Source organism: Aulonocara sp. 'chitande type north' Nkhata Bay, linkage group LG20, assembly GCF_057382095.1.
Source record: "Aulonocara sp. 'chitande type north' Nkhata Bay isolate Kocher_YH1m ecotype deep benthic linkage group LG20, A_spYH_male_GT1.1, whole genome shotgun sequence".
Lineage (NCBI taxonomy): Eukaryota > Metazoa > Chordata > Actinopteri > Cichliformes > Cichlidae > Aulonocara > Aulonocara sp. 'chitande type north' Nkhata Bay.
Genome location: NC_141363.1, coordinates 31,788,453 through 31,810,730, shown reverse-complemented (window position 1 = coordinate 31,810,730; position 22,278 = coordinate 31,788,453). Strand labels below are relative to the sequence as shown.

Here is a 22,278-nt window from a genome sequence, read left to right as displayed (position 1 = left end):
TGAATTGGGACAGCCTTTGTCGCGTCGCTGTGACGTAATCGGCCTTTAAGGCTGCAGACCGTGAATTGGGATACCGCCTATATTCTTCCTCAGTCAAACAGCAGCACTCATGGGGATTGTTTTGCTCCAGGTGTTGGGCCAAAAAGTGATTGTCGGGCAGAAAGTGATTGCCGTCCGCGGGAGCGTGCCGAGCTGCCTAAAGCTGTAGCGCCCAGATTATTACAGCGACTTCCGTGCGACTGATATAAGGTGCGGTAAGCTGTAGACAGCTTCAAACTTTGTCCTCCCAAAGTTTGGGCGAGTTTTACTGAGTAAATATTTAACTCGTCCACTTTAGGTCAGTGTTATTGCTGGAATTAATGATTAAATCTGTGGGTTAAATCCCTTGTTCACAACTTCAAGTGTATGTCAGTTGGTAGGAGTGATCCTAGAAGGTAAGTAAGCTTCATAATCTTGTGTTACCAACAATCTAATGTGTTTTTACTTTACAAACATTTGTAAAGGAATTAAACATGTTCTGTTTAAAACAGAGGTGTGGACTCGAGTCACATGACTTGGACTCGAGTCAGACTCGAGTCATTAATTTTATGACTTTAGACTTGACTTGAAAAAATGTTCTAAGACTTGTGACTTGACTTGGACTTTTACACCAATGACTTGGGACTTGAATTGGACTTGAACCGGTTTACTTGAAAAGACTTGATATTTTACCCCAAATATAAAATTTAACATGCATATTATATAGAGATTGAAAATGTGACGTCATTCACGGGTAGAACCGCAAAGGATTCTGGGAACTCGTGGCAAGCGGTACTAGCGCACGCAGGCTTTCAATTGAAATCAGTCACACAGCGATAAAAAGAAACACAAAAATGTCAAGAAGCTGTTGTATTATTAACTGCAATAGCCGGTCGCATGACAGCCACGGGAAGCCGACGGGTAAAGAGATCGGTTGTTATCGGATTACGTTGTTGAAGAGAAATTGTTCGAGCCATGTTTCCGAAGTAACAAAGAGGCGACTGGATTGCAGCCATTCAAAGATCAAATATAACGTCCTAGAACACTCCAGCTCACAGGTTAGTCTGCTCCAAGCATTTACACGAAGGTCAGTGTTTTTTAGTAGTTAATATGTCATTTTCATAACATAATTGGTGATATAGGTTACAAGCAAGTCTGGCGCTGAACAGAAATGGTCGCGCTATGCTCCTTTATTTATTGTGCATAAATAGTAAATTATCCTGACACAATATTGCGTTTCGCTTCTGTTATTATGGTACACTGACAAAAACATATACTTTTATTCACAGGATAAAACAGGTTTTTTGTATCACTAATTGTCCAGTACGATTACAGCATACAATATTATTGTCACTGCTACATTTCTGTGATGAACCAGAAATTATTTCCACTACTAATTAATTACCGTTGAGCTCAAAGGTCCTATTAATAAACGGTTAACGAATGTGTATTTATGACGACAATTTGTGAGACTGGTAAACTTATGATACGTACGATGGTCTTTCGTTCTACACGGTGCATTTCAAGGTCCTGTACCCATCCGTCGGTAAACTGTACCTGGGCTTGTTGCAGTGACCTGAAGTTACTAAACTTCATGAGTGTATGCACTCACTCCAAGAACCGTATGATTATAAATATGCATATAAATATGCTAAGATGAGATAGCTGACTTCATCTAACTAGCAAATGTTTTCCAGGCTACGTTGGTGATACAGTTTTTTTTAAATGTGTATGATATTTTTGTCATGCGATTTTAAAGCTGGTCCTACAACCGCATCCAAGAATAACATGCAGCTTATCTCAGAACTGTCGGTGAAAATTATTCTTGGAGCTAGGTTTAATTGAGCTGCATTTTAAAGAGGTGCAATTTCACAATTTGTGTATATTTTCTAAGTTCACTATTTTGTATGTGTTGAGAAAAACACAGATTTTAAAATTACATGGTCTAATATTTACATTTAGCATATAACTGCAACATTATTTTTTCGTTTTGTTTTTTTTAAAGACTCGAAAGGACTTGAAATTCAAAGTTTCAGACTTGTGACTTGACTCGGACTTTTACACCAGTGACTTGAGACTCGACTCTGACTTGCCTGACATTACTTGAGACTTGACTTGAGACTTGAGGATAAAGACTTAAGACTTACTTGAGACTTGCAAAACAATGACTTGGTCCCACCTCTGGTTTAAAATACATTCAGTTAATGTTACTGTGTGTCTGAATCAGAGTGATGGAGGTGAAATGTTGTAATTTTGGTGTTTACAGATTCTACCAATGCTGCAGTGCACATGTCGTAATTAGTCGTCCTTTTCGTACTGGCAGCTGACTGTTTTTGCACTTACTTGAATGAAGCAATTCAAATGAACTTTGAACTACATTTCTAAAATTTACATCAAAGTCAGCTTGATTGTCAAAAACCATATGCACAGGTCATACACAGGAATTTGAAGTTTCAATGCTCCCACAGCCCTCGGTGTACACTAAAACAATATAAAGATTAAAATAAGTCTTATGTACGACACAATACAATACAAAACAGTGTCCAGCACAGTCAGAGTGCTTGTGGGCAAGAGTTCGTGTGCAAGTGGGGTGGGGGAGTCAGTGAGGGGCGATGGTGGAGGTTGAGAGTTTTATAAGTCTGGGAGGTGGGCAGGGTTAAGAGGGGAGAGGTGGATGCAGGTCTGTAGTTCTGTGTGTGAGAGTGGAGAGGGACAGAGCAGGGAGAGAATTCAGCATCCTGACAGTCTGACTGATTAGGTGTGCAGACCAGCAACACTGCAATACCAAACAAAAAGGACAAGATGAGCCCCAACAGATGTCATGATATGTATATCAATTCTTTAGACCTGTGAGGAAAAGAACCACCGGTCAACCTGCCTTAAACCCTGACAACAGGACAGCAGGTGTGACCAAAAGAGGGCGTCCCTATAAAATCTATCCCTACAAACTGAATCACAGCCATCAACCATCATGAAACATCCAGTTTGCAATTTCATCGTTTTTTAGGACTGGAGAAAACATGAAAGACTTTTAAAATAATCAGTCTTACAGATGGAGGTGCCACGTCGACCAGAAATGTTTGACTTCCATGGAGTCTCCATGACCAACGTCATCACTGACAACTGGGACAACGTACAGAACTTCAAAGCAAGACCAGATGATATTCTTATCTCTACGTACCCTAAAGCAGGTACTGATGTGGTGTGTGCAAGAGTGTGGAGCTTATCTAATTATAAAATAACTTTTTTTGTTAAAAAATAATTTTAATGTTGGTGTCTGAGTTCACAGGATTCCCACTAAACACTATGCATCCACGAGTTCAGTGTTGACCTGAAAAATACAAAAATGATGCTGAGTGTCTTAATTTGGGTTATGGAGCTTATATCTTCATAGTTTGGTATCCCACTGAACAATATGCATCTATCTGTTTCAACCTCAGGAACCACATGGATCTCTTACATCATAGATCTTCTGTATTTTGACAACATGGATCCAGATCGTCAGACATCCATCCCTCTTCATGAAAGAGTGCCCTTCCTGGAGATCTGCCGCCCTCCTCTACCTTCAGGTTGAATCTTGTGACCACCTTCAATTAGCCATATTTGTATTAAGTCAAAACCAAAAGTTAGTTTCACTTTGGTGTACTTGTACATTAAGGTATCATTAGAACTGTTCAGACAGAAAAATATTCCAAAAATGTTTGAAATAGGTTCAGTCTTTTTGTCTGACATCTGTTTTGCTTGCATGCCATCATTTTGTGACACGTTTTGTCAGAGTTAGTTATAATATAATGTAGTATAAGGTAGTATAGTATAATGTGTAGTAATTAATGTTGTTGATCTATGCTATAATAAAAAAGCCAATCATTGCATTTTAACAGTTACAAGTTACTCCTTCTTATCATTTAGGGAAAGACTTGGCAGAGAAGCTTGATTGCAAATGATCATTCTTATCTCTACCTTACTCAGGTACCGATTTGGCAGACAAGCTTCCCACCACTCCTCGTCTCATTAAAACTCATCTGCCAGTCCAGTTTGTACCAAAGTCCTTCTGGGAGCAGCGCTGCAGGGTAAAAATCATGCAAACCTGTAGTCATAGAGACATGGGATTTATGAAACCCACAGAGCATAATTTAGTTTTGCCTCTTTCTGTAGGTGGTTTATATGGCCCGCAATGCAAAAGACAGTGTAGTGTCCTATTTCCACTTTAACCGCATGAACAGTGCCCTGCCAGAACCAGGAGACTGGAGCACCTTTCTGCAGGACTTCATGGAGGGAAAGAGTGAGTTCTGTTGTAAAGGAAAAATAATATCATCATATTTCCCATGTTAACGTTCCTTTGTGTGTTGTTCTGTGTCTGCAGGGGTTTATGGATCGTGGTATGACCATGTGAACGGCTGGTGGGAGAAGAAGCAAACTTATTCAGATTTTCACTACATGTTCTATGAAGATTTGATTGAGGTACAGCACCGAGTTTGGCTAACGTGTGCCGACTGACAGTTATGTCATCTGCATCAACCACATTTTCACTCTTCATAGCACTTCTTGCTTCCTCCTCACTAATCCTCTGAACTTCCTGATTCACTACCTGTTTTCCATCTGTCCGCTACCTCTCATATTCTTCGTTCATCAACTCCTCGGAGAACTCCTTCCACTTTTCCACACACACTCTTTATTTGTTAGTACAGTTCCATCTCGATACCGATACTTAATCATCCTCACCTGCTACACATCCTTTCCAGCAAGATCCTTCTAGCAAGCAGGTGAGTGTTCCAGCTCCAGTAAGTCCTTTTACAGGTTACAGGTATTGATGGGACTGAAGGCAGGACAGAACATAGAATAGGAATCCAGATGAGGAATGAAGTGGCTACAGCAGAGAGAACACAATATTGATTCATAGGAAACTAAGTGCAGAATTCTAACAATGAAAGTCTGATTACCATCACTGAGGTGAAGATGACCTGGTGGTGTTCTGCTGCCCACCCAGATATCAAATACAGTGGAGGAAGAAAGGAAGGTGTAGGAAGGACTGATCAGAGAGCAAAGCTCTGTCCAAAGGTGGAGCCTACCACGCCACGTGAAACTCAAAGACATGTTAAAAACACAACAAAAACAAAGAATTATCCATCCTGCTCCAGCTTGACAAGAACTTGACCACTCTGGTATGGAAATCTCCGATATCCATATTATCTCTGTTGATGATATGGATGCTTAATTTGGTAAAAGATTTATGACATTTCCTTCCTTCCTGATGCAACACTCCCCATTTATCTGGGATTGGACCCAACATTAGGAGTTTTGCAAAGAAGAATGGGCAAGGATTTCAGTCTCTAGATGTGCAAAGCTGGTAGACACATACCCTAAAAGACTGGCAGCTGTAATTGCAGCAAAAGGTGGTTCTACAAAGTATTGACTCAGGGAGCTGAATAATTACGCACACCCCACAATGTGGAAAAGTTCAAGGGGGCCGAATACTATTTGCAAGCCACTGTAGATGTAGTATCAGAAGTTTAAACATTAACCAGCTACAAGTGAGCATTTATTTATTGCCATCATCACTAATAATTAAGAAAAAAAGATCAAATTTGACATCTTCAAATTGAAAGTTCATAAAAAATAAAGAAACACATAAATGAAATCTGTTTTTTTTGTTAATCTTGAAGGTTTGACATTTTAAGATGCATAAAAAAAATCAAAATTGTCACATATTTAAAGGGAAGTCTGTCGAATCCTAATATCTCCCAAGGAGAGCATCTCGCACCAAATTTGTCTTGATGAAAAAGTATTATAGTCATACAGTACTACAGACCAAAAGAAGAAAAATTAATAAAATTTAGGGATGAAACATCTCTTTTAAACTCATTCATATTTTCATTTATGTTAACAGGACTCTGAGCAAGAAATAGACCGACTGTGTTCCTTCCTTGGTTTGTCTCCATCAGCTGAAGAGAAGGAAAGAATCAGAGCCAGTGTGACGTTTGACAGCATGAAGCAAAACAAGATGACCAACTATACCACAGCTCGCAAGCTGAACCACGAGGTTTCTCCTTTTATGAGAAAAGGTACAACTGCCTGCTGGGAAACTTTAGTTTTTTCTCAGTATAGGCACCAATATATGTTCAGTTTATTATTAGGATAATCAAATACTTTGAATGTTCTCCTTCTCCAGGGAAAGTTGGTGACTGGAAGAACCACTTCACTGTGGCCCAGAATGAGCAGTTTGATGAAGACTACAAGAAGAAGATGAAGAATCCTGATTTGAAGTTTCGCTGTGAAATTCAAAGAGCGGGCTAGAGCTGAGAAGTGATATGCAATTAAATAGTTAAGAATAAATCAAATATTAAGCCTGAACAACTGAATTCTCTTACATTGTGGTGCTGTTGGCTATCTATCAGCTTAACCTCCCAGGACCTGGCATCCACATATGTGGACATCACATTTTGGGTTGTGGAGACCAAACTACTAAATTTTGCTCTACAAAGGGCCTGATATCTACTAATGAGGACATTATACTGCCACTGTTCTATTGAAATTTAAAATGAATGTCCTCTTATGAGGATCCCATTTTTCTCAAAAACAAAAATCAGGTAAAAAAAAAAAAAATCAGCTAATCCTTTGTTTTTACATTCATCAGGTCCCAATCAGCCCAAATAGCAAAGAGAAATTAAAAATGCATGCCATGAAAGAGTTTGGGTCTTAGGAGGTTAAGAAAAAGGAGGATGAAGGAACATGTGTCATTTTTACTGAACATATTTAACTAACTGATTGTTAATGGTTAGCTTGTCTGACTTTATGCTACTGGGTTTGAAATTAAGAGACCCAGCTGGGCATGACGGTGGGAAGAAGCTGGAGTACCAGGAGCGAATCCACACAGGAACCAGAGTTCATTCTGTGTAATTTCCCAGCTTAAAAAACATTTATCCTCAACTTAAAAACTACACTACCTGAATAAACTAAACTTTGTTTATTTCTCAAATGAATATGTTCCAGTACTTAATAATTTGGCCACACATAAAGTGTAATGTGGGAATGTTGCCTATATAGAATCATAGATCTGGTATAAATCAAGAAAGAGAAGCAGAAAACTTTTTACATTCACACAGTTATGGCAAGCAGCTCTCAGCTGTGTAGAGATAGTAGGCTGCTGTTGTATGTTGGATTTCATTTTTATTAAACACAGCTGTTTTAATTCTGTTAAAAGACTTGTGTTTTTATTCTTCTGTCATCGATGTGCAGGTTATTGCAGTGTTTACTCTTTTGTACAGCAAAACAATAAATCCAGCCTTCAGTCTGTTCATTATTGATTTATTTATTTTGGTCGAGTTGAATGAACCTAGCTTATCTGACTTCATAGCACTGGATCAGTATAAATGCACACATTTCAGAAAATGGTGCGGTGTGTTCCAGTGAATAACAAAGGTCTTTTGTTTGGAAGACAGAAAAAGACCCTCAATAGAAATACCTACATTGGGACTTTGAACAATATTCAACAGAATACACATGCCATGCTGTCTGATGTATATGTTTTAAATGTGCTGCATTTTTGCTTTTTCATTTGACATGTTAATGAACAGTAATAAAAATGTTATTTTTCTAACTTCTAACTTTATCCTTCTAAAGTTTGGTCCAAATATACTGAGCAAATACTGAACTCCTTCACTTTAGGTCTGAGTCATTGCTGAAATTAACGATTAAACCGTCGAGTCACGTAGAGGTCTGCATTCCCGCGGCTGTCCCGCGGGACCCGACCAGATTTCTTGCGGCGCGGGAATAAATTTCCAAATAAAATGCGGTAGCGGTCGGTAACTCTGGTGTAATTTGAACGGGAGCGGGCGGTCTGAAAATATAGCGTGCCCGACATTTTTTCGGAACAGCATATCTGTGATTTCCTCATTCTAATTGAGCACTGGTACAGCCAGTGCTCACGCCTGTTACACGCACTGAGCGCATGGATCAGTGCTTTTTGCACGTGCATTTTACTTGCACAGTCTGTGACTCTGTGCGCGCATCACCTGCATCAGAGCGCGCTTTACCAACATGGCAGAGCAAACTGACGATGCAATTTCCTTGAAGGACGTTCAGCTGGGATTAGACAACGGTCAGTTTACTTTAAGGAAACCCACATCAGGCAAGTCTGATGTATGGGAGTCTTTTTCATGCGTCATAGACGCAAATGGAAAAAAATTACCCTTTGTACAATGCGATAAATGCCTCAAAGTTTTACCCTTTTGCAGTCACAAGACTGGAACCTCAGGTTTAAGGCGGCACTCATGTCCCATCACAAAGGGGCAAACAAAACTGGCATTTACTAAATCTTTGCTGGTGCCAGAGAAGTTTAAAAAAGAAACCAGAGACAAATGTGTTCAGTTTGTTTGCCAAGACATTCGACCGTATGATACCATCTCTGGAAAAGGCTTCACACAGCTGGCCCAACATTTGGTCGACACAGCAGCAAGAATAGGAAAATTCGATGTCTGTGAGATACTACCACACCCCACAACGGTGTCAAGAAATGTTGAAATGAGGGCTCAGAGTCTACGTAAACATGTTGTGGAGGAAATCACTGCAACAATATCGAAGTTTGGATGCGCTGTTACAGCAGACATATGGACAGAAACATATCGAAAAACGTCCTTTTTGTCTGCAACCATCCATTACGTTAATGAGCAATCTGAGCTACATTCAAGAGTGCTTTTTGCTGCCCCTTTTGACCCAAGCACCTCAAAGACAGGTGAAAACATTCGAAAGCACCTGCTGCAGAATCTCAGAGTGTTTGGCATTGATGCGACAGACATGGGCAAAAAGATTATTTTTGTCACAGATCGTGGAGCCAACATGATCAGTGCCTTACGAGAATACACGAGGCTAAACTGCACAGCGCACATACTAAACGTGACTCTCTCCAGTGCGTTTGGTACTGCCATAATCGAAAAGTCTCCAGAGATCGCTAGCCTTCTGACTGATGTTAAAAAGTTGGTTACATATTTCAAACACTCAGGACAGCAGGGCAAGCTTAAAAAGTCACTGAAACAATCCATAGAGACACGATGGAACTCTAACTTTGACATGTTAAATTCTGTCTTGGAACAGTACGAAGACATTGCATCTGTGCTGACTGAGAGCAATAATTATGACAAGATCGGACGCATTAGCATCAGTACTCTTAAGTTACTAGTATCATTCCTAAAACCCTTCAAAGAGGCAACTGACGACTTGGAAACTGATAACACAGCTCCCAGTGCCTCACTTGTTCTTCCGTGGTCTGTGCGATTAATTGAGCACTGTACATCAGCCACAAAAGACCCTCTGCTCTCTGAAATTGCAACCGTCTGTGTAACACGGCTGAAAGAATTACTGTCAGCAGACAGCACTTCATCCCATTCTGTTCACATGCTTTATAAAATAGCAACCTTTCTGACACCAAATCTGCGAGGTCTGAGAATGTTAGATGAAAGAGGGCGACAGAATGTGATACAGGGAGTCAAGGAGATGATCGAAGATTTAAAGTTTGATCATGCACATGATGAGGATGTTGAACCAACACCTGCCAAAAGGCCTACTGTTCTTCATAAATTTTCAGATTGGGAGGAAGAGGAAGAATCATGTGGATCAAAATCACTAGATGTTCAGATTCAGGAGTACAGGACCATGAAACTTGAATTATCAAGTCAACAAAACATTTTGCAGTGGTGGAATTCCAACAGTTCCCAGTTCCCTGCCCTGAGCAACCTTGCAAGATTTGTCCTCTGCATCCCGGCAACGAGTGCACCTTCCGAGAGAGCATTCAGCCTTTGTGGTCGGATTTTGGAGGAGAGACGTTCAGTACTGAAACCCTCATCAGTCAGTGACATTCTTTTCCTGCATGGAAATTTAAAATAATTTGGATTTTTTAAGTAAGTTTCGTTCATTTGATTAATAGTTTATAATTTTGAGATGTCGTTTATTGTTGTATTTATATATGCATATTTTCTTTTGTAGGAGAGACCTTGAATTCGACATTGGGACATTTTTTCGTTAAACTGATAGTTTAAACAACCATTTAATTTCGCAGTGGCCAACTATTTTGTTCTTTTGTTTACAATTTTAAGTGACTTTTTTTTTTTTTCGTGACACTTTCCCTACTGTGTTGACAGAAAAATGTTACGTTTGTATTTTACATAAAAATAACAAGTAGGCCACAATGCTGTATTCGTTTTTATTTATTTTATTTTTGCAACACGTTTTCCATGTTAAAAGATAAATGTTGCATGTTGACAGATAAATGCATCTTGTTTAAGAAAAATAAATACAATCATTGCACAACCTGCAGTTTTATCTGTTATCTCTATTTTTTGGTGGTACCCCATTTAAATGTGAGATTTTGGAAACCAGATCTAAATTTAGCGGGAACGGTCGGGTCGGGTAGAAAATTATTCTAAGCGGGCAGCGGGTGAACAAAGACTGAATATACAGCGGCAGTGGCGTGCACAGACATTTTGGGGGGCAAGTGCTCCAGGGGGAAAAAAGGGCACTTTTTGCATATGTGGAAAACCTTTTCTTTGTATAATAAAAAAATCGCACAGGTTAAATGCAATTTGACTTTTATTTTCTCCTTTCTCAGCCTCTCTTTCCTAGGCATTATGCTTGCTGAAATTAGTAAATAAATAGACCAAAATGTATGAGAACGAATAAGACTGACTGTGGTCATTACAAGAACAGGGCAGAATGGTCGTTTTCACAGGCAATTGGGAACTGCCTATTTTTCCTTTAGCAAATTAATGTGTTAATGTTGCCAATATGTTACACCAAAAAAAATTAACATGTCTAACCAGTGCTTCTCAAAACTTTTAACATGCACCACCCCCAACACCGTACCCTTCAAACTACCAATAACAACGTCACTGTTCTGTCACAATCAGGTCACAACACAGTGCGTAAATGTCTGCGAGCATCGCTGAGTCAGTAACAACCAGTTAGGCTAAAGACTGCATCTTTAGACAGTTGGACGGTGTTCTAACTTTCTCACAGGAGACACCTACTAAAGACAGTCAAAGACATTAATTTCAATCTTACCAAAGTAGGACAGTAGTTGACGTTAGTTATGGAAAGGCTAATCCACAAAAACGGAGAAACGTCCATAATTCTATTATTCATAATCATGTCAAGGTTTTAGGTTTTTCTGCAGTTCCATCTCTAAAAAGTGTGATGTCTTCCCGTCACTGACTTCAGTTTGAAAACTTTGTATTTATTCACAGATTTCCGTGAGATCATCCTAAAATTTGTAACGAAAAATGGGCTCAAAAGAGCCCTCTGCCTAATGGCATGTAGCCTTAGCCTATAGCATAACGTGATATTTTCAATAGTGTATGCAAAAAGGTCGGAATTGATGGAGAGTGGGGTTGCCTAAATGGTTTAGGTTACATTTTAAATGTGTCGTTTTTTTGTTTATCCATATGTATGGATGGAGGGGTAAGCTGGCAAAGTTTGTCATGTGCAGTTTCTGACAGGCTACTTCACAACAAAACAATTGCAGGTTGGTCTTAGAGGGCAAACAGAATAATTTCACTCGATTCATGGGTTACCTGACTGGTTGGGAAGGGAAAGAGCTGCCGTGTTGTCCGCCGTGGCTCCCAGTCGCTATAGTTAGCCTACTATGCCTACTCCAAGTAGTCCTGTGTCATGCCGCTGCTACACGCCTCACAACAAATGAACTGCAAGCGTGTTCACGTGACACGGTGACAGTGAAAAAGCGACAGGGTTCGGGTGTCTTTGAAGAAGGGGCACAAATCAAGCCATTATTTTCACACCTTTTTAAATCGCGCAGCTTTAAAAAAAAAAAAAATCACGTCTTTCAAAAGGGCACTTTTTTGGACTGAGGGCAAAAGGGCAAGTGCTTCAGCACCACCTCGTCTCTATCTGTGCACGCCAGTGTACAGCGGGAGCGGTCGGGTGCGGTACAAAACCTTGCGGGAGCGGGCGGGAGCGGGACTAAAAAAACATTCCCGCGCAGACCTCTAGAGTCACGTGCCCTCTTCACAATTTCAGGATTACGTTAGTTGGTAGGAGTGATCCTAGATGGTAAGCAAGCTTTGTAATCATGTGTTACCAACATTAAATCTCTGCCTTTACTTTACAAAAATACTTTGTTTGCATTAAAATGTCCTTGTTTTAAATACTCAAACACTAAAATGTAACGAATGAAATAAATGTGTCTTATTCATTGTGGTTAGAGAACTCAGCTGGAGGGGAAATGTTGTAATTCTGGTGTTTCCTGATTCTACCAATGCTGGACTGCATCTTGTTTTTTATCATGTACTGTCAGCTGACTGTTTTTGCACTTACTTGAATGAACCTCTTTGTGACTAACATGACCGATATTCACAGAGCAATGTTAATATTATTCAGAGTTTTATTAAGCTAGTACAACAAACAAAAAAACATGGTGAGCAACACAAAGCTCAGGCAGAATCCAGACAGACAAGGTCCAAACTGCAATCAGAAAGTGAATACTAAAAACATAAATGCTCTCATAAAAAAGAAAACACTACAGTTGCAAAGGTTAAACTGGCAAAGGTGATGATTGTAAGTTAGAGGTATAATTTCAATAGGACTTATTAGTGGTGCAGGAACAAATCGTCTTCACTAAACCTGGAAACAACAACCAAACAAACAGCAGAGACAGCAACTCCAGAATGTTGAATTAATAGATTAATGCAGACCTTCATCAGATCTCTTATTAAAAGAAGAAACCAAATCACGCACCTGGATTCTTCCATGACTTTAAATCACAGATGAGCTGCAACAGTGTGTGACCGAAGGAGTCCCGATGAAACTTCTAGTTTCAGCATAGTCATCAACTCTGGTTTTAAAAACCAGAGGTTGCAAAACATAAGTTACTGTGTAAGTAACAGAAGGATGGGGAAAACATGAAAGACAACTTCATTTTAAAAACAAGTAATTCTCACAGATGGAGGGGCTACATCGGCCAGAACTGTTTGACTTCCATGGAGTCTCCATGACCAACGCTTTCACTGACAACTGGGACAACGTACAGAACTTCAAAGCAAGACCAGATGATATTGTTATCGCTACGTACCCTAAAGCAGGTTTGTTAGTTAGTTACTTACTTACTTAGGCTATAAAATTGTTAGTGCTTTTTAAATAACATTTTCCCATTTTAATGTTAACGTGCAAGTTAATAGGTTTCCGACTTTACAGTGTGCATTGGCTGAAAGACACTATAAGGATGCTATCTGACTGTGTTCATTTGGATTATGGGGCTTATATCATCATGTGCTGATATCACACCAAACAATATGCATTTATCTGTTTCGCACCCAGGAACCACATGGGTCTCTTACATCATAGATCTTCTTTATTTTGGGCACATGGGTCCAGCTCGTCAGACATCCATCCCTCTTCATGACAGAGTGCCCTTTCTGGAGCTCTACGTACCTTTTCTACCTTCAGGTTGAATCTTGTGACCACCTTCAATTAGCCATATTTGTATTAGACCAGATCCAAAAGCTCAATGTCCTAATTTCACTTTGGTACTTATTTGTCATTAGAACTGTTCAGTCAAAAAGAAATTCAAAAAACATTCTGAATCAGGTTACAAATAGTTACAACTACAAATACAGCCTTGTTCAATAGCTTTGTGATGGTTCTGGCAGTTTTATTGGTGTGTAAATCTGTTAAGTTAGTCATAGCACCTCAAAAACACAATGTTTGGGCAATTCATGTTGTTGATCTGTGGTCTATAAAGAAATCTATCTTTGCATGTTCTGTTGCAAACGGTTCCTTCTTATCTCTACCTTACTCAGGTACCGATTTGGCAGACAAACTTCCCACCACTCCTCGTCTCATTAAAACTCATCTTCCAGTCCAGTTTGTACCAAAGTCCTTCTGGGAGCAGCGCTGCAGGGTAAAAGCACACATACCTGTAGTCATAGAGACATGGGATTTATGAAACCCACAGAGTATAATTCAGCGTTTCCTCTTTTTGTAGGTGGTCTATGTGGCCCGCAATGCAAAAGACAATGCAGTGTCCTATTTTCACTTTGAACGCATGAACAGTGGCATGCCAGAACCAGGAGACTGGAGCACCTTCCTGCAGGACTTCATGGAGGGAAAGAGTGAGTTTAATTTATTTTTAGTGTTAAGGACAAAACATATTATCACATTTCCTGTATAAACATTCCTTTGTGTGTTGTTCTGTGTCTGCAGAGGTTTTTGGATCGTGGTATGACCATGTGAACGGCTGGTGGGAGAAGAAACAAACTCATTCAAATTTTCACTACATGTTCTATGAAGATTTGATTGAGGTACAGTAAGTTTGGCTAACATGTGTGCCATTTTTGACAGAGATCTTAATATTTAAAATTATCATATAACAAAGGATGTTAAATATGAGGCTGCAAGGCAGGAGGAAAATGTGAAAACCAGAAAGAGTATTCATGGATTTAGTAAAAGAGGACATATGTGTATGATAGAGGAGGATGCTAGGGATAGGGGAGGTGATCCACTGTGTCATCCATTGCAAACAAAAAGTGGCACAAAGTCAGTCCCTGAAATAATTTGCATCTTGAACCTATTTCTCACACCTACTGACCGACTTACTGTCCTCATAAATGTTGTGCACCACCCTCACAAACTACTCCCCTGAATTCCTCATAGAGTACCACAGTTCCTCTCTTGTCTCCCACATATGCCCTCTCCACATCCACAAAGATACAGAGCAACTACTTTTGACCTTCTCTACACTCTCCAAGCAAACATTACATCTGTAGTGCTCTGTCTGCTGCTCTCACTGCTGCTCGTTGATCGCCACCTCTCTTCTTAATCTAGCTTCAGTCACTCTTTCCCATATGTTCATGCTATGGATCATTAACTTTATCCCTCTGTAGTTACCACAGCTCTGTACATCCCCTTGTTCTTGAAAACACATCTTCTCCATTTCTCAGGCAACTCTCATTCTCCAGGATGTTAAACAATTTGATTAAAAAGTCCACTCCTCTCTCTTGTAGACATCTCCATACCTCCACAGGTATGTCATCTGGACCACCTGCCTTTCCACTCTTCATCCACTTCATAGATGCACTACTTCTTCTGCATGTCCTGATTCACTATAAGTCCTCAATCCAATCTCCTTCCTCTCTTCTCCTCATTCATTAACTCAGCATATTCTCCTCACTTGTTAATACATTTCTGTCTCTATCCTTAACCGCCCGCCTAACCAATCGATAGGCGTTTATTGTTAACCCAGCCCCTGACCTGTTTGGTATGGAAATCTTAATTTTGAAAATCTGCATATTTGATCTGGCAAAGATTGGGTTATGTCTGAAAACTGTAGTTCGCTGAATTGTTTCTGATGCATAAACTGCAAAAAAAGAAAACCTCAGATCCGAGGTTTAATAATAATAAATAAAATACAAAGAATGGTCAAAGTCTGACGTCTTTAAATTGAAAAGTCACAGAGAATGAACAAAGACACAGACAACTAAAATGTGTTTTCACATGTCAATTTATATTTTCCCTAGTGCTATGAATAAATAGCACTAGAGAGCAGAAGAAAAAAAAACATGCATTCCATGTTGGAGTGAACTGTCCCTTCTAAACTTATTCATATTTTCAATATTGATGTTAACAGGACTATGAAAAAGAAATAGACCGACTGTGTTCCTTCCTTGGTTTGTCTCCTTCAGTTGAAGAGAAGGAAAGAGTCAGAGCCAGTGTGACGTTTGACAGCATGAAACAAAACAAGATGACCAACTATTCCACAGTTCCTGTGATGAACCAAGAGGTGTCTCCTTTCATGAGAAAAGGTACAACTGCCTGCTGGGCAACATTTGTTTCTCAGTATTTGCGCAGTCCAGTAGTGCTGATCAAATACACTTTTTCTTACACCCTGTCCCGTCTGGCAGCTTTTGTGATCAGAATTGTGATCTAAATGAACTGTGGTGCCAGCCCCAGCCCCAGCCACACACACACACACACACACACACACACACACACACACACACACACACACACACACACACACACACACACACACACACAGACCATTTACTCACTCACTTTCACCCACTAATGACACATGACACACACGAACACTTAATGTTGAAGGAGTGTTAGGTGGGTGTGTCGTGGAGCATGAGCGTACAGGACAAGTATAACTGTGGGATTGATCAAACACTCTGAATGTTCTCTTTCTCCAGGGAAAGTTGGTGACTGGAAGAACCACTTCACTGTGGCTCAGAATGAGCAGTTTGATGAAGACTACAAGAAGAAGATGAAGAATCCTGATCTAAAGTTTCGCTGTGAAATTTAGAGCCCTGGCTGAGCGTGATGGAGCTCTGAAGTTAACTAGTTGAGGATAAATCAAGTGTTGAGACAGATTAATTAGTATCCCTATTGTAGTATTAGTATTCCTATATTATAATGCTTATCCAGTTCAAGGTTGTGTGGCGACTCGAGCCCATCTCAGCTATCATAGGGTGAGGCAACAGTGCTAACCAACACACAACCATGGTGCCAAATAACGTATTAACTGAAATTAATTTGATTTTTTTATTTGATATGCTCCCATTTTGATTGTATTCAAAGAGATGCAAAAATGTCTGTTATTGTTATTATGTCTGTTATTGTTATTATCCTTGGATAGCATGCTGTTCAGTAGTGTGTTTAATGTTTTGTGCAACAAAATAACCAAAACTGTTTGCGATTTTTGCTGATAGCATTGAATTAACAGATTTAATCTGGTTTATCTGAATTTATACTACTGGGTCTGGCATTAAAAAGCCCAGCTAGGCATGATGGAGCATTGAACAGATGTGTGCATGTCCCAACAAATAAATAAAAATATATGTATGGATCATCAGAATTAACCACAATTTAACTGACATTCGTTTTGCTGTTTTTGCACTAACCATTCAGTAACAAATAAAGAATAAAAAGGTATATGGTAAATAGAGTTGTAAATATAGACACAACACACAGACCTGGTATGAATCAAGCAAAAGAAGTAGAAAAGAGTGCTTTGCATTGCGGGCCACATAGACCAAGAGAGCTAGCATTCTCAGTCTTCTCATCTTCTTATTGTTATGTTGGGATGTTCAGAATAATTACATACAGCCTTTTAAAATATAATGAAAACCTCTCTTGCACTTCTTCAAAACAAGGCTGATGCTGAAACTTTTCAATGTGAACGGGACTGTGGCGAAAGAATAGGCGGACTGTGTTCCTTCCTTGATTTGTCTCCATAAGCTGAAGAAAAAGAAAACAGCCAGAGCCGGTGTGACCTTAGACAATATAAATCAAAACAAAATGACCGACTACTCCACCTTCCAAACAATGAACCAGACTGTGTTGCCTTTCATAAGACCTGTGCACTCATACAGGTTTGGTTGCTTTTTTCTTTGGTCTGATCTCACTGTATACTATTGTGTTCATGTTTGAACAGCAATACTCACAGACACAAATCTAAGGAAGTTGTGCAGTGTGTTTAAGTGAACGTTGTGCAACAAACAGATTTCTTTCTTCTGGAAGATCCAGACCCAACCGCAGTACAGAAATACTCAGCTTGGTGAGTGTGTAGTACATCAAGTAATATTCACTAGAACAAACATGCTAGACTGAAAGATGTGTATCTTTTAAAACTGTGGTGCTTTTTTGTTTTTGTTTGGCGTAAATGGCCAGAAAAATCAAACTTTTCTAACTTCATGCTCACTCACTATATGTCTGAGTCATTGCTGAAATTAATGGTTAAACCGGCGAGTCACGCCTCTTGTTCACAATTTCAAGATTATGTCAGTCAGCAGGAGTAACGCAAGAAGGTAAGCAAGCTTCAGGATGTTTAGTCCCCAACAATAAATCTGTGGTTTTTACTTTATATACAAGTTATTTTATCTAGAAAACAAAATAAATATAAATGTTTATTATCTCTTTTTTTTTTATTTAATTTGAATATTAATTAAGTTATTCTTTAAATTTCACCATGTGTCTTGCTTAGTGTGGTTGGTGAACACAGCTGAAAGGAAAATGTTGTAATTCTTGTGTTTCTCAGTTTTACCAATGCTGCAGTGTGTACTTTGACCTCTGGTTGTATGGCAAGCTGTTATTTATTATTTATTTATTATTTTTTATAAATCTCTGTTAACCCTAAAATCATCAACTAATTAATAATTATTATTACATTAACTACTGATTTTTTTTTATTGCAATTACTAGTTTAATTTTACTGATGACTCGTTATACCATCTTGCATCATGTCAATATGCCCAATATTCACAATTTCAAAATAATGTTAAGTTAGTTTAAAGCAACACAAAACCACGTGAGCAAACCAACAGAAGGCTGAGGCAGGAGCAGTCCTAGTAAAAACATAAAAACTAAAAAGCAGTAACACTGCAGTCACAAAGGTTAAAGTGGCAAAGGTGGTGTTGGTGAACTTACAGGTATAATTACTGTAGAGCTGATTAGTGGTGCAGGATCAAGCAGAAACAGCAGCTCCAGAATCTTAGATTAGCAAACTCTAACACTGGGATTTACACTTTATCAGATTATGAGATCTGTTATTAAAACGAGAAACTGGATGTGATTCTGATCCTTAAACTGATCTTTAAACTGAATCACAGCCATTAAATGTATATCAGAGGTGCCTTTAACATGCAAATTCCAGTTTAGCATTTTGTTCATCACCTCTGATGTTTAAAACCTGAGGTCACAAGCTAGAGCTACATCTGCCACTGCATGATGATAATCAGTCAATAGTCCACAGCATGAAGCATATACTGTTTAAATTTTTTTTTTTTTTATAACATAAAGTGTTAAATGAAGGCATATATTAGGATTAGAGTGATTTTCTTTTACACTTCTGTGCTATCGTGCCACTTTCTGCCAAAAACCTCCCTCTGCTGGCCGTTAAAAATAATACAGATTTAAGGATTTACTTTTGCAGATAATCTGTTATTTCAATCAAAGACCCACAAACAGTTTTTTAAATGTGGACAGTTCCCAAGGACCTTTTTTTTTAACTTCCAGTGCCTCTCTTATGGAACAAAAATGCATCATGTTTTCTAGACCGATGGAAGTTAAAAATATCACTTCTGATCTGTGGGGGGAGAAGTCAGCCTACGCAGTTGTTAAAAATGTTTTAAGCATAGCTTTATGTTGTTGCACAAGTAAGGACTGGAGAAAACACGACATACACTTTGATTTTAAGGGCAAATCATTCTCACAGATGGAGCTGCCACCTCGCCCACAACTGTTTGACTTCAATGGAGTCTCCATGACCAACATCTTCACTGACAATTGGGACAATGTACAGAACTTCAAAGCAAGACCGGATGATATTCTTATCGCAACTTACCCTAAAGCAGGTACTGATCTGTATATAAAAGTATGGAGCTTATGTAGTCATAGTATTTTTTTGTGTGTGCACACACCCCACTTTTCAGTTATTTATTTGTAAAAAATGTTTGGAATCATGTATGATTTTCGTTCCACTTCTCACGTGTGCACCACTTTGTGTTGGTCTTTCACGCGGAATTCCAATAAAATTGATTCATGTTTGTGGCTGTAATGTGACAAAATGTGGAAAAGTTCAAGGGGGCCGAATACTTTTGGAAGCCACTGTATGTTTACAGCTAAACACAAAACATTTTGTCCATTTCAACCTCAGGAACCACGTGGGTCTCTTACATCCTAGATCTTCTGTATTTTGGGAACATGAGTCCAGACCGTCAGACATCCATCCCTGTTCATGACAGAGTTCCCTTCCTGGAGATCTGCGCACCTCCTCTACCTTCAGGTTGAATCACGTGTCCACTGTCACTTTAAAATACATCAGACAATTACAATGTTTAGTATATTAACCTGTGGTATCTAATCCTCCTGATAATTCAGGTGCAGACCTGGCAGACAAGCTTCCCACCACTCCTCGTCTCATTAAAACTCATCTACCAGTCCAGTTTGTACCAAAGTCCTTCTGGGAGCAGCGCTGCAAGGTCTTGCACATACACCCATAGCCACACAGATATGTGATTTATGAAACTCCCAGACCATAAATTAGTTTTATCTCTTTCTGTAGGTGGTCTATGTGGCCCGCAATGCAAAGGACAATGCAGTGTCCTATTTCCACTTTGACCGCATGAACCTTATCCAGCCAGAACCAGGAGACTGGAGCAGCTATCTGCAGGGTTTCATGGAGGGAAAGAGTGAGTTCAGTGTGGTTTTACAGCAAAGAGACCACACTATTTCATTTCCTGTATAAACATTCCTTTGTGTATTGTTCTGTGGCTTCAGGGGTTTTTGGATCCTGGTATGACCATGTGAACGACTGGTGGGAGAAGAAGCAAAGTTATTCAAATCTCCACTACATGTTCTATGAAGATTTGATTGAGGTGAGCTGGGCTAACATGTGTACCATTTCCAACTGAGCTCTAACACTTTGTTTAATCATCACGCGCCTTTTAGAAGATGCCAAACCAAACTCTCAGTTCAACTCAGAAATACTGTCTAAAAATGACATGCATCAATATTCTAATCCAATTACTACATTTTTCTGATGATACGTGGTAATATTTCTCAAACCAGGCTGTATTTTATTCGTTCTTCGAGCACTGGGTGGTGTGCATTTTAATTCCACAGTGCAAGAAAAGCCAGCCAGAGCTGCAGATGGGTGTACAAAGAAAAAAAGCTATGACTCGTGAAGACTTTATAATGTTTGGTATCTCTGAAATTCACTGATTGCAAAAATTTCTCTAAACCATGTCCAGTATATTTTGTTAATTGAATCCTTTTTGATGCATAAGTAACAAATAGAGAACACACTATTTTCCACCAAATCCTCATCCAGCAAACATCTCTGCTATGTGAAGGGGAAATCCCCACTCAGCATACACATATGCACACTAAAATGTGGGACCTGGCCAGTCAGCCAGCAAGATTTTTCCTCTTGTGTTCCTGGCAACATATCAGTTTTTAGCCTGAGATGCTAACCGTCTGTGTGGACTGTATTGGATCAATGATTTGTTGTAAACCTTGTAGACTTATTACCAAAAGTTTAAACATTTATGAATGTGCTACATGTGAGTATTTATCTATTATCAACATTACTAAACCACAGATAAAGTAAATTAATTTATTGCATGCTAATCTAAAGGTTCTGAAATTTAGGAAACACAAAAGGGTAGAAAAAAATCATATCTAATTTTAATGTGAACAGGACTCTGAGCAAGAAATAGACCGACTGTGTTCCTTCCTTGGTTTGTCTCCATCACCTGAAGAGAAGGAAAGAGTCAGAGCCAGTGTGACGTTTGACAGCATGAAACAAAACAAGATGACCAACTATACTTCAGTTCCAGTGATGAACCACAAGGTGTCTCCTTTCATGAGAAAAGGTACAACTTCCTGCTGGGCAACATTTTTTTTCCTCTATATCTATATCAGTGTGTGCTCCATTTATCATTAGGTTAATCAAATACTCTGAATGTTCTCCTTCTCCAGGGAAAGTTGGTGACTGGAAGAACCACTTCACTGTGGCCCAGAATGAGCAGTTTGATGAAGACTACAAGAAGAAGATGAAGAATCCTGATTTAAAGTTTCGCTGTGAAATTTAAAGCCCCAGCTGGGCATGATGGAGTTCTGATCTGATGTAAGTTAAGAAAAATCAAATGTTATACTTGATTTATGTAATTTTCTTCCACTGTGATGCAGATGCATATAAATAACAAAACATGAAAAACAATTCATTGACACTGAGGTTTAACCAGAATAATAAAGAATTAAAAAAAATCACCAGTATGTCTCTTCTACTTGGGCCACAGCCTTTTGATGATGAAACTCTTTAATATGAACAGGGCTCTGAACAAGAAATACACAGACTGTGTCTTTATGAAATATGGATGGGCATGATGGAGCTCTGATGTGATATTTGTGTCAAGGAATACATTTTTAATTTTATCAACATAACTATACAACTATATAACATAAAGACTTAGTGGAGGCCATGTATCCACAATGTTATGCTCATAGACATAAATCAGACCATAAACAATGATTGTGACTGAAATTAAACTTTAACCATCGAGCTTAACTTTCTCTCGAGACATACGGTGAACTTATGACGAAGCTTTGTCTTTCTACGAAGTAGAACTGTAGCAATGTCCTCCTTCTCAACATCCATGAATCCTCTCTGTGGTCTTCCTCTTTTCATCCTGCCCTGCCCAGCTTCACATTCAACATCCTCTGCCCAACATATCCACTATCCCTCCTCTGCAC

General features: G+C 39.1%; 3 protein-coding genes across 10 annotated transcripts; all 3 read left to right on the top strand.

Annotated features, from left to right (window-relative positions):
* On the top strand, positions 1 to 7,313 carry LOC147305981 (cytosolic sulfotransferase 3-like). 4 transcript variants are annotated; one of them, XM_086277062.1, is made up of 8 exons: positions 1 to 249; positions 3,063 to 3,209; positions 3,459 to 3,587; positions 3,988 to 4,088; positions 4,174 to 4,300; positions 4,382 to 4,479; positions 5,906 to 6,080; positions 6,188 to 7,313. In XM_086277062.1, the coding sequence occupies exons 2-8, from the start codon at positions 3,071 to 3,073 to the stop codon at positions 6,310 to 6,312; spliced, it is 894 nt and encodes a 297-aa protein (XP_086133188.1). In that variant the 5' UTR covers positions 1 to 249; positions 3,063 to 3,070; the 3' UTR covers positions 6,313 to 7,313. The 4 variants fall into 4 exon arrangements, with proteins under 4 accessions (XP_086133188.1, XP_086133187.1, XP_086133189.1 ...); XM_086277061.1 differs by having other exon boundaries at positions 8 to 249; positions 3,071 to 3,209; XM_086277063.1 differs by lacking the exon at positions 1 to 249 and adding an exon at positions 277 to 434 and having other exon boundaries at positions 3,071 to 3,209.
* A 4,617-nt stretch (positions 7,314 to 11,930) lies between these two features.
* On the top strand, positions 11,931 to 16,911 carry LOC147305980 (cytosolic sulfotransferase 3-like). The gene is made up of 8 exons (XM_086276579.1): positions 11,931 to 12,075; positions 12,965 to 13,103; positions 13,339 to 13,467; positions 13,821 to 13,921; positions 14,006 to 14,132; positions 14,224 to 14,321; positions 15,647 to 15,821; positions 16,215 to 16,911. Exons 1-8 carry the CDS (start codon positions 12,073 to 12,075, stop codon positions 16,325 to 16,327), a joined length of 885 nt encoding a protein of 294 aa, XP_086132705.1. The 5' UTR covers positions 11,931 to 12,072; the 3' UTR covers positions 16,328 to 16,911.
* A 558-nt stretch (positions 16,912 to 17,469) lies between these two features.
* On the top strand, positions 17,470 to 21,792 carry LOC147305979 (cytosolic sulfotransferase 3-like). Of its 5 annotated transcripts, none has more exons than XM_086276568.1 (8): positions 17,470 to 17,581; positions 19,238 to 19,376; positions 19,679 to 19,807; positions 19,903 to 20,003; positions 20,087 to 20,213; positions 20,302 to 20,399; positions 21,224 to 21,398; positions 21,505 to 21,790. In XM_086276568.1, the coding sequence occupies exons 2-8, from the start codon at positions 19,238 to 19,240 to the stop codon at positions 21,615 to 21,617; spliced, it is 882 nt and encodes a 293-aa protein (XP_086132694.1). In that variant the 5' UTR covers positions 17,470 to 17,581; the 3' UTR covers positions 21,618 to 21,790. The 5 variants fall into 5 exon arrangements, with proteins under 5 accessions (XP_086132694.1, XP_086132697.1, XP_086132695.1 ...); XM_086276571.1 differs by having other exon boundaries at positions 17,560 to 17,581; positions 19,220 to 19,376; XM_086276569.1 differs by lacking the exon at positions 17,470 to 17,581 and adding an exon at positions 17,653 to 17,831 and having other exon boundaries at positions 19,220 to 19,376.
* The last annotated feature ends 486 nt before the right edge of the window (positions 21,793 to 22,278 follow it).

What these genes read in the sequence shown, in the direction of transcription:
- LOC147305979 (XM_086276566.1), top strand. Translation starts at nt 19,049, where the DNA reads ATGGAACAAAAATGCATCATGTTTTCTAGACCGATGGAAGTTAAAAAT. An exon ending in TCTATGAAGATTTGATTGAG is followed by an intron (nt 20,400 to 21,223) that starts GTGAGCTGGGCT and finishes TAATGTGAACAG; the next exon opens with GACTCTGAGCAAGAAATAGA. An exon ending in GTCTCCTTTCATGAGAAAAG is followed by an intron (nt 21,399 to 21,504) that starts GTACAACTTCCT and finishes CTCCTTCTCCAG; the next exon opens with GGAAAGTTGGTGACTGGAAG.
- LOC147305980 (XM_086276579.1), top strand. An exon ending in CGCTACGTACCCTAAAGCAG is followed by an intron (nt 13,104 to 13,338) that starts GTTTGTTAGTTA and finishes TTTCGCACCCAG; the next exon opens with GAACCACATGGGTCTCTTAC. An exon ending in GGACTTCATGGAGGGAAAGA is followed by an intron (nt 14,133 to 14,223) that starts GTGAGTTTAATT and finishes CTGTGTCTGCAG; the next exon opens with AGGTTTTTGGATCGTGGTAT.
- LOC147305981 (XM_086277062.1), top strand. Translation starts at nt 3,071, where the DNA reads ATGGAGGTGCCACGTCGACCAGAAATGTTTGACTTCCATGGAGTCTCC. An exon ending in TCTATGAAGATTTGATTGAG is followed by an intron (nt 4,480 to 5,905) that starts GTACAGCACCGA and finishes TTATGTTAACAG; the next exon opens with GACTCTGAGCAAGAAATAGA. An exon ending in TTCTCCTTTTATGAGAAAAG is followed by an intron (nt 6,081 to 6,187) that starts GTACAACTGCCT and finishes CTCCTTCTCCAG; the next exon opens with GGAAAGTTGGTGACTGGAAG.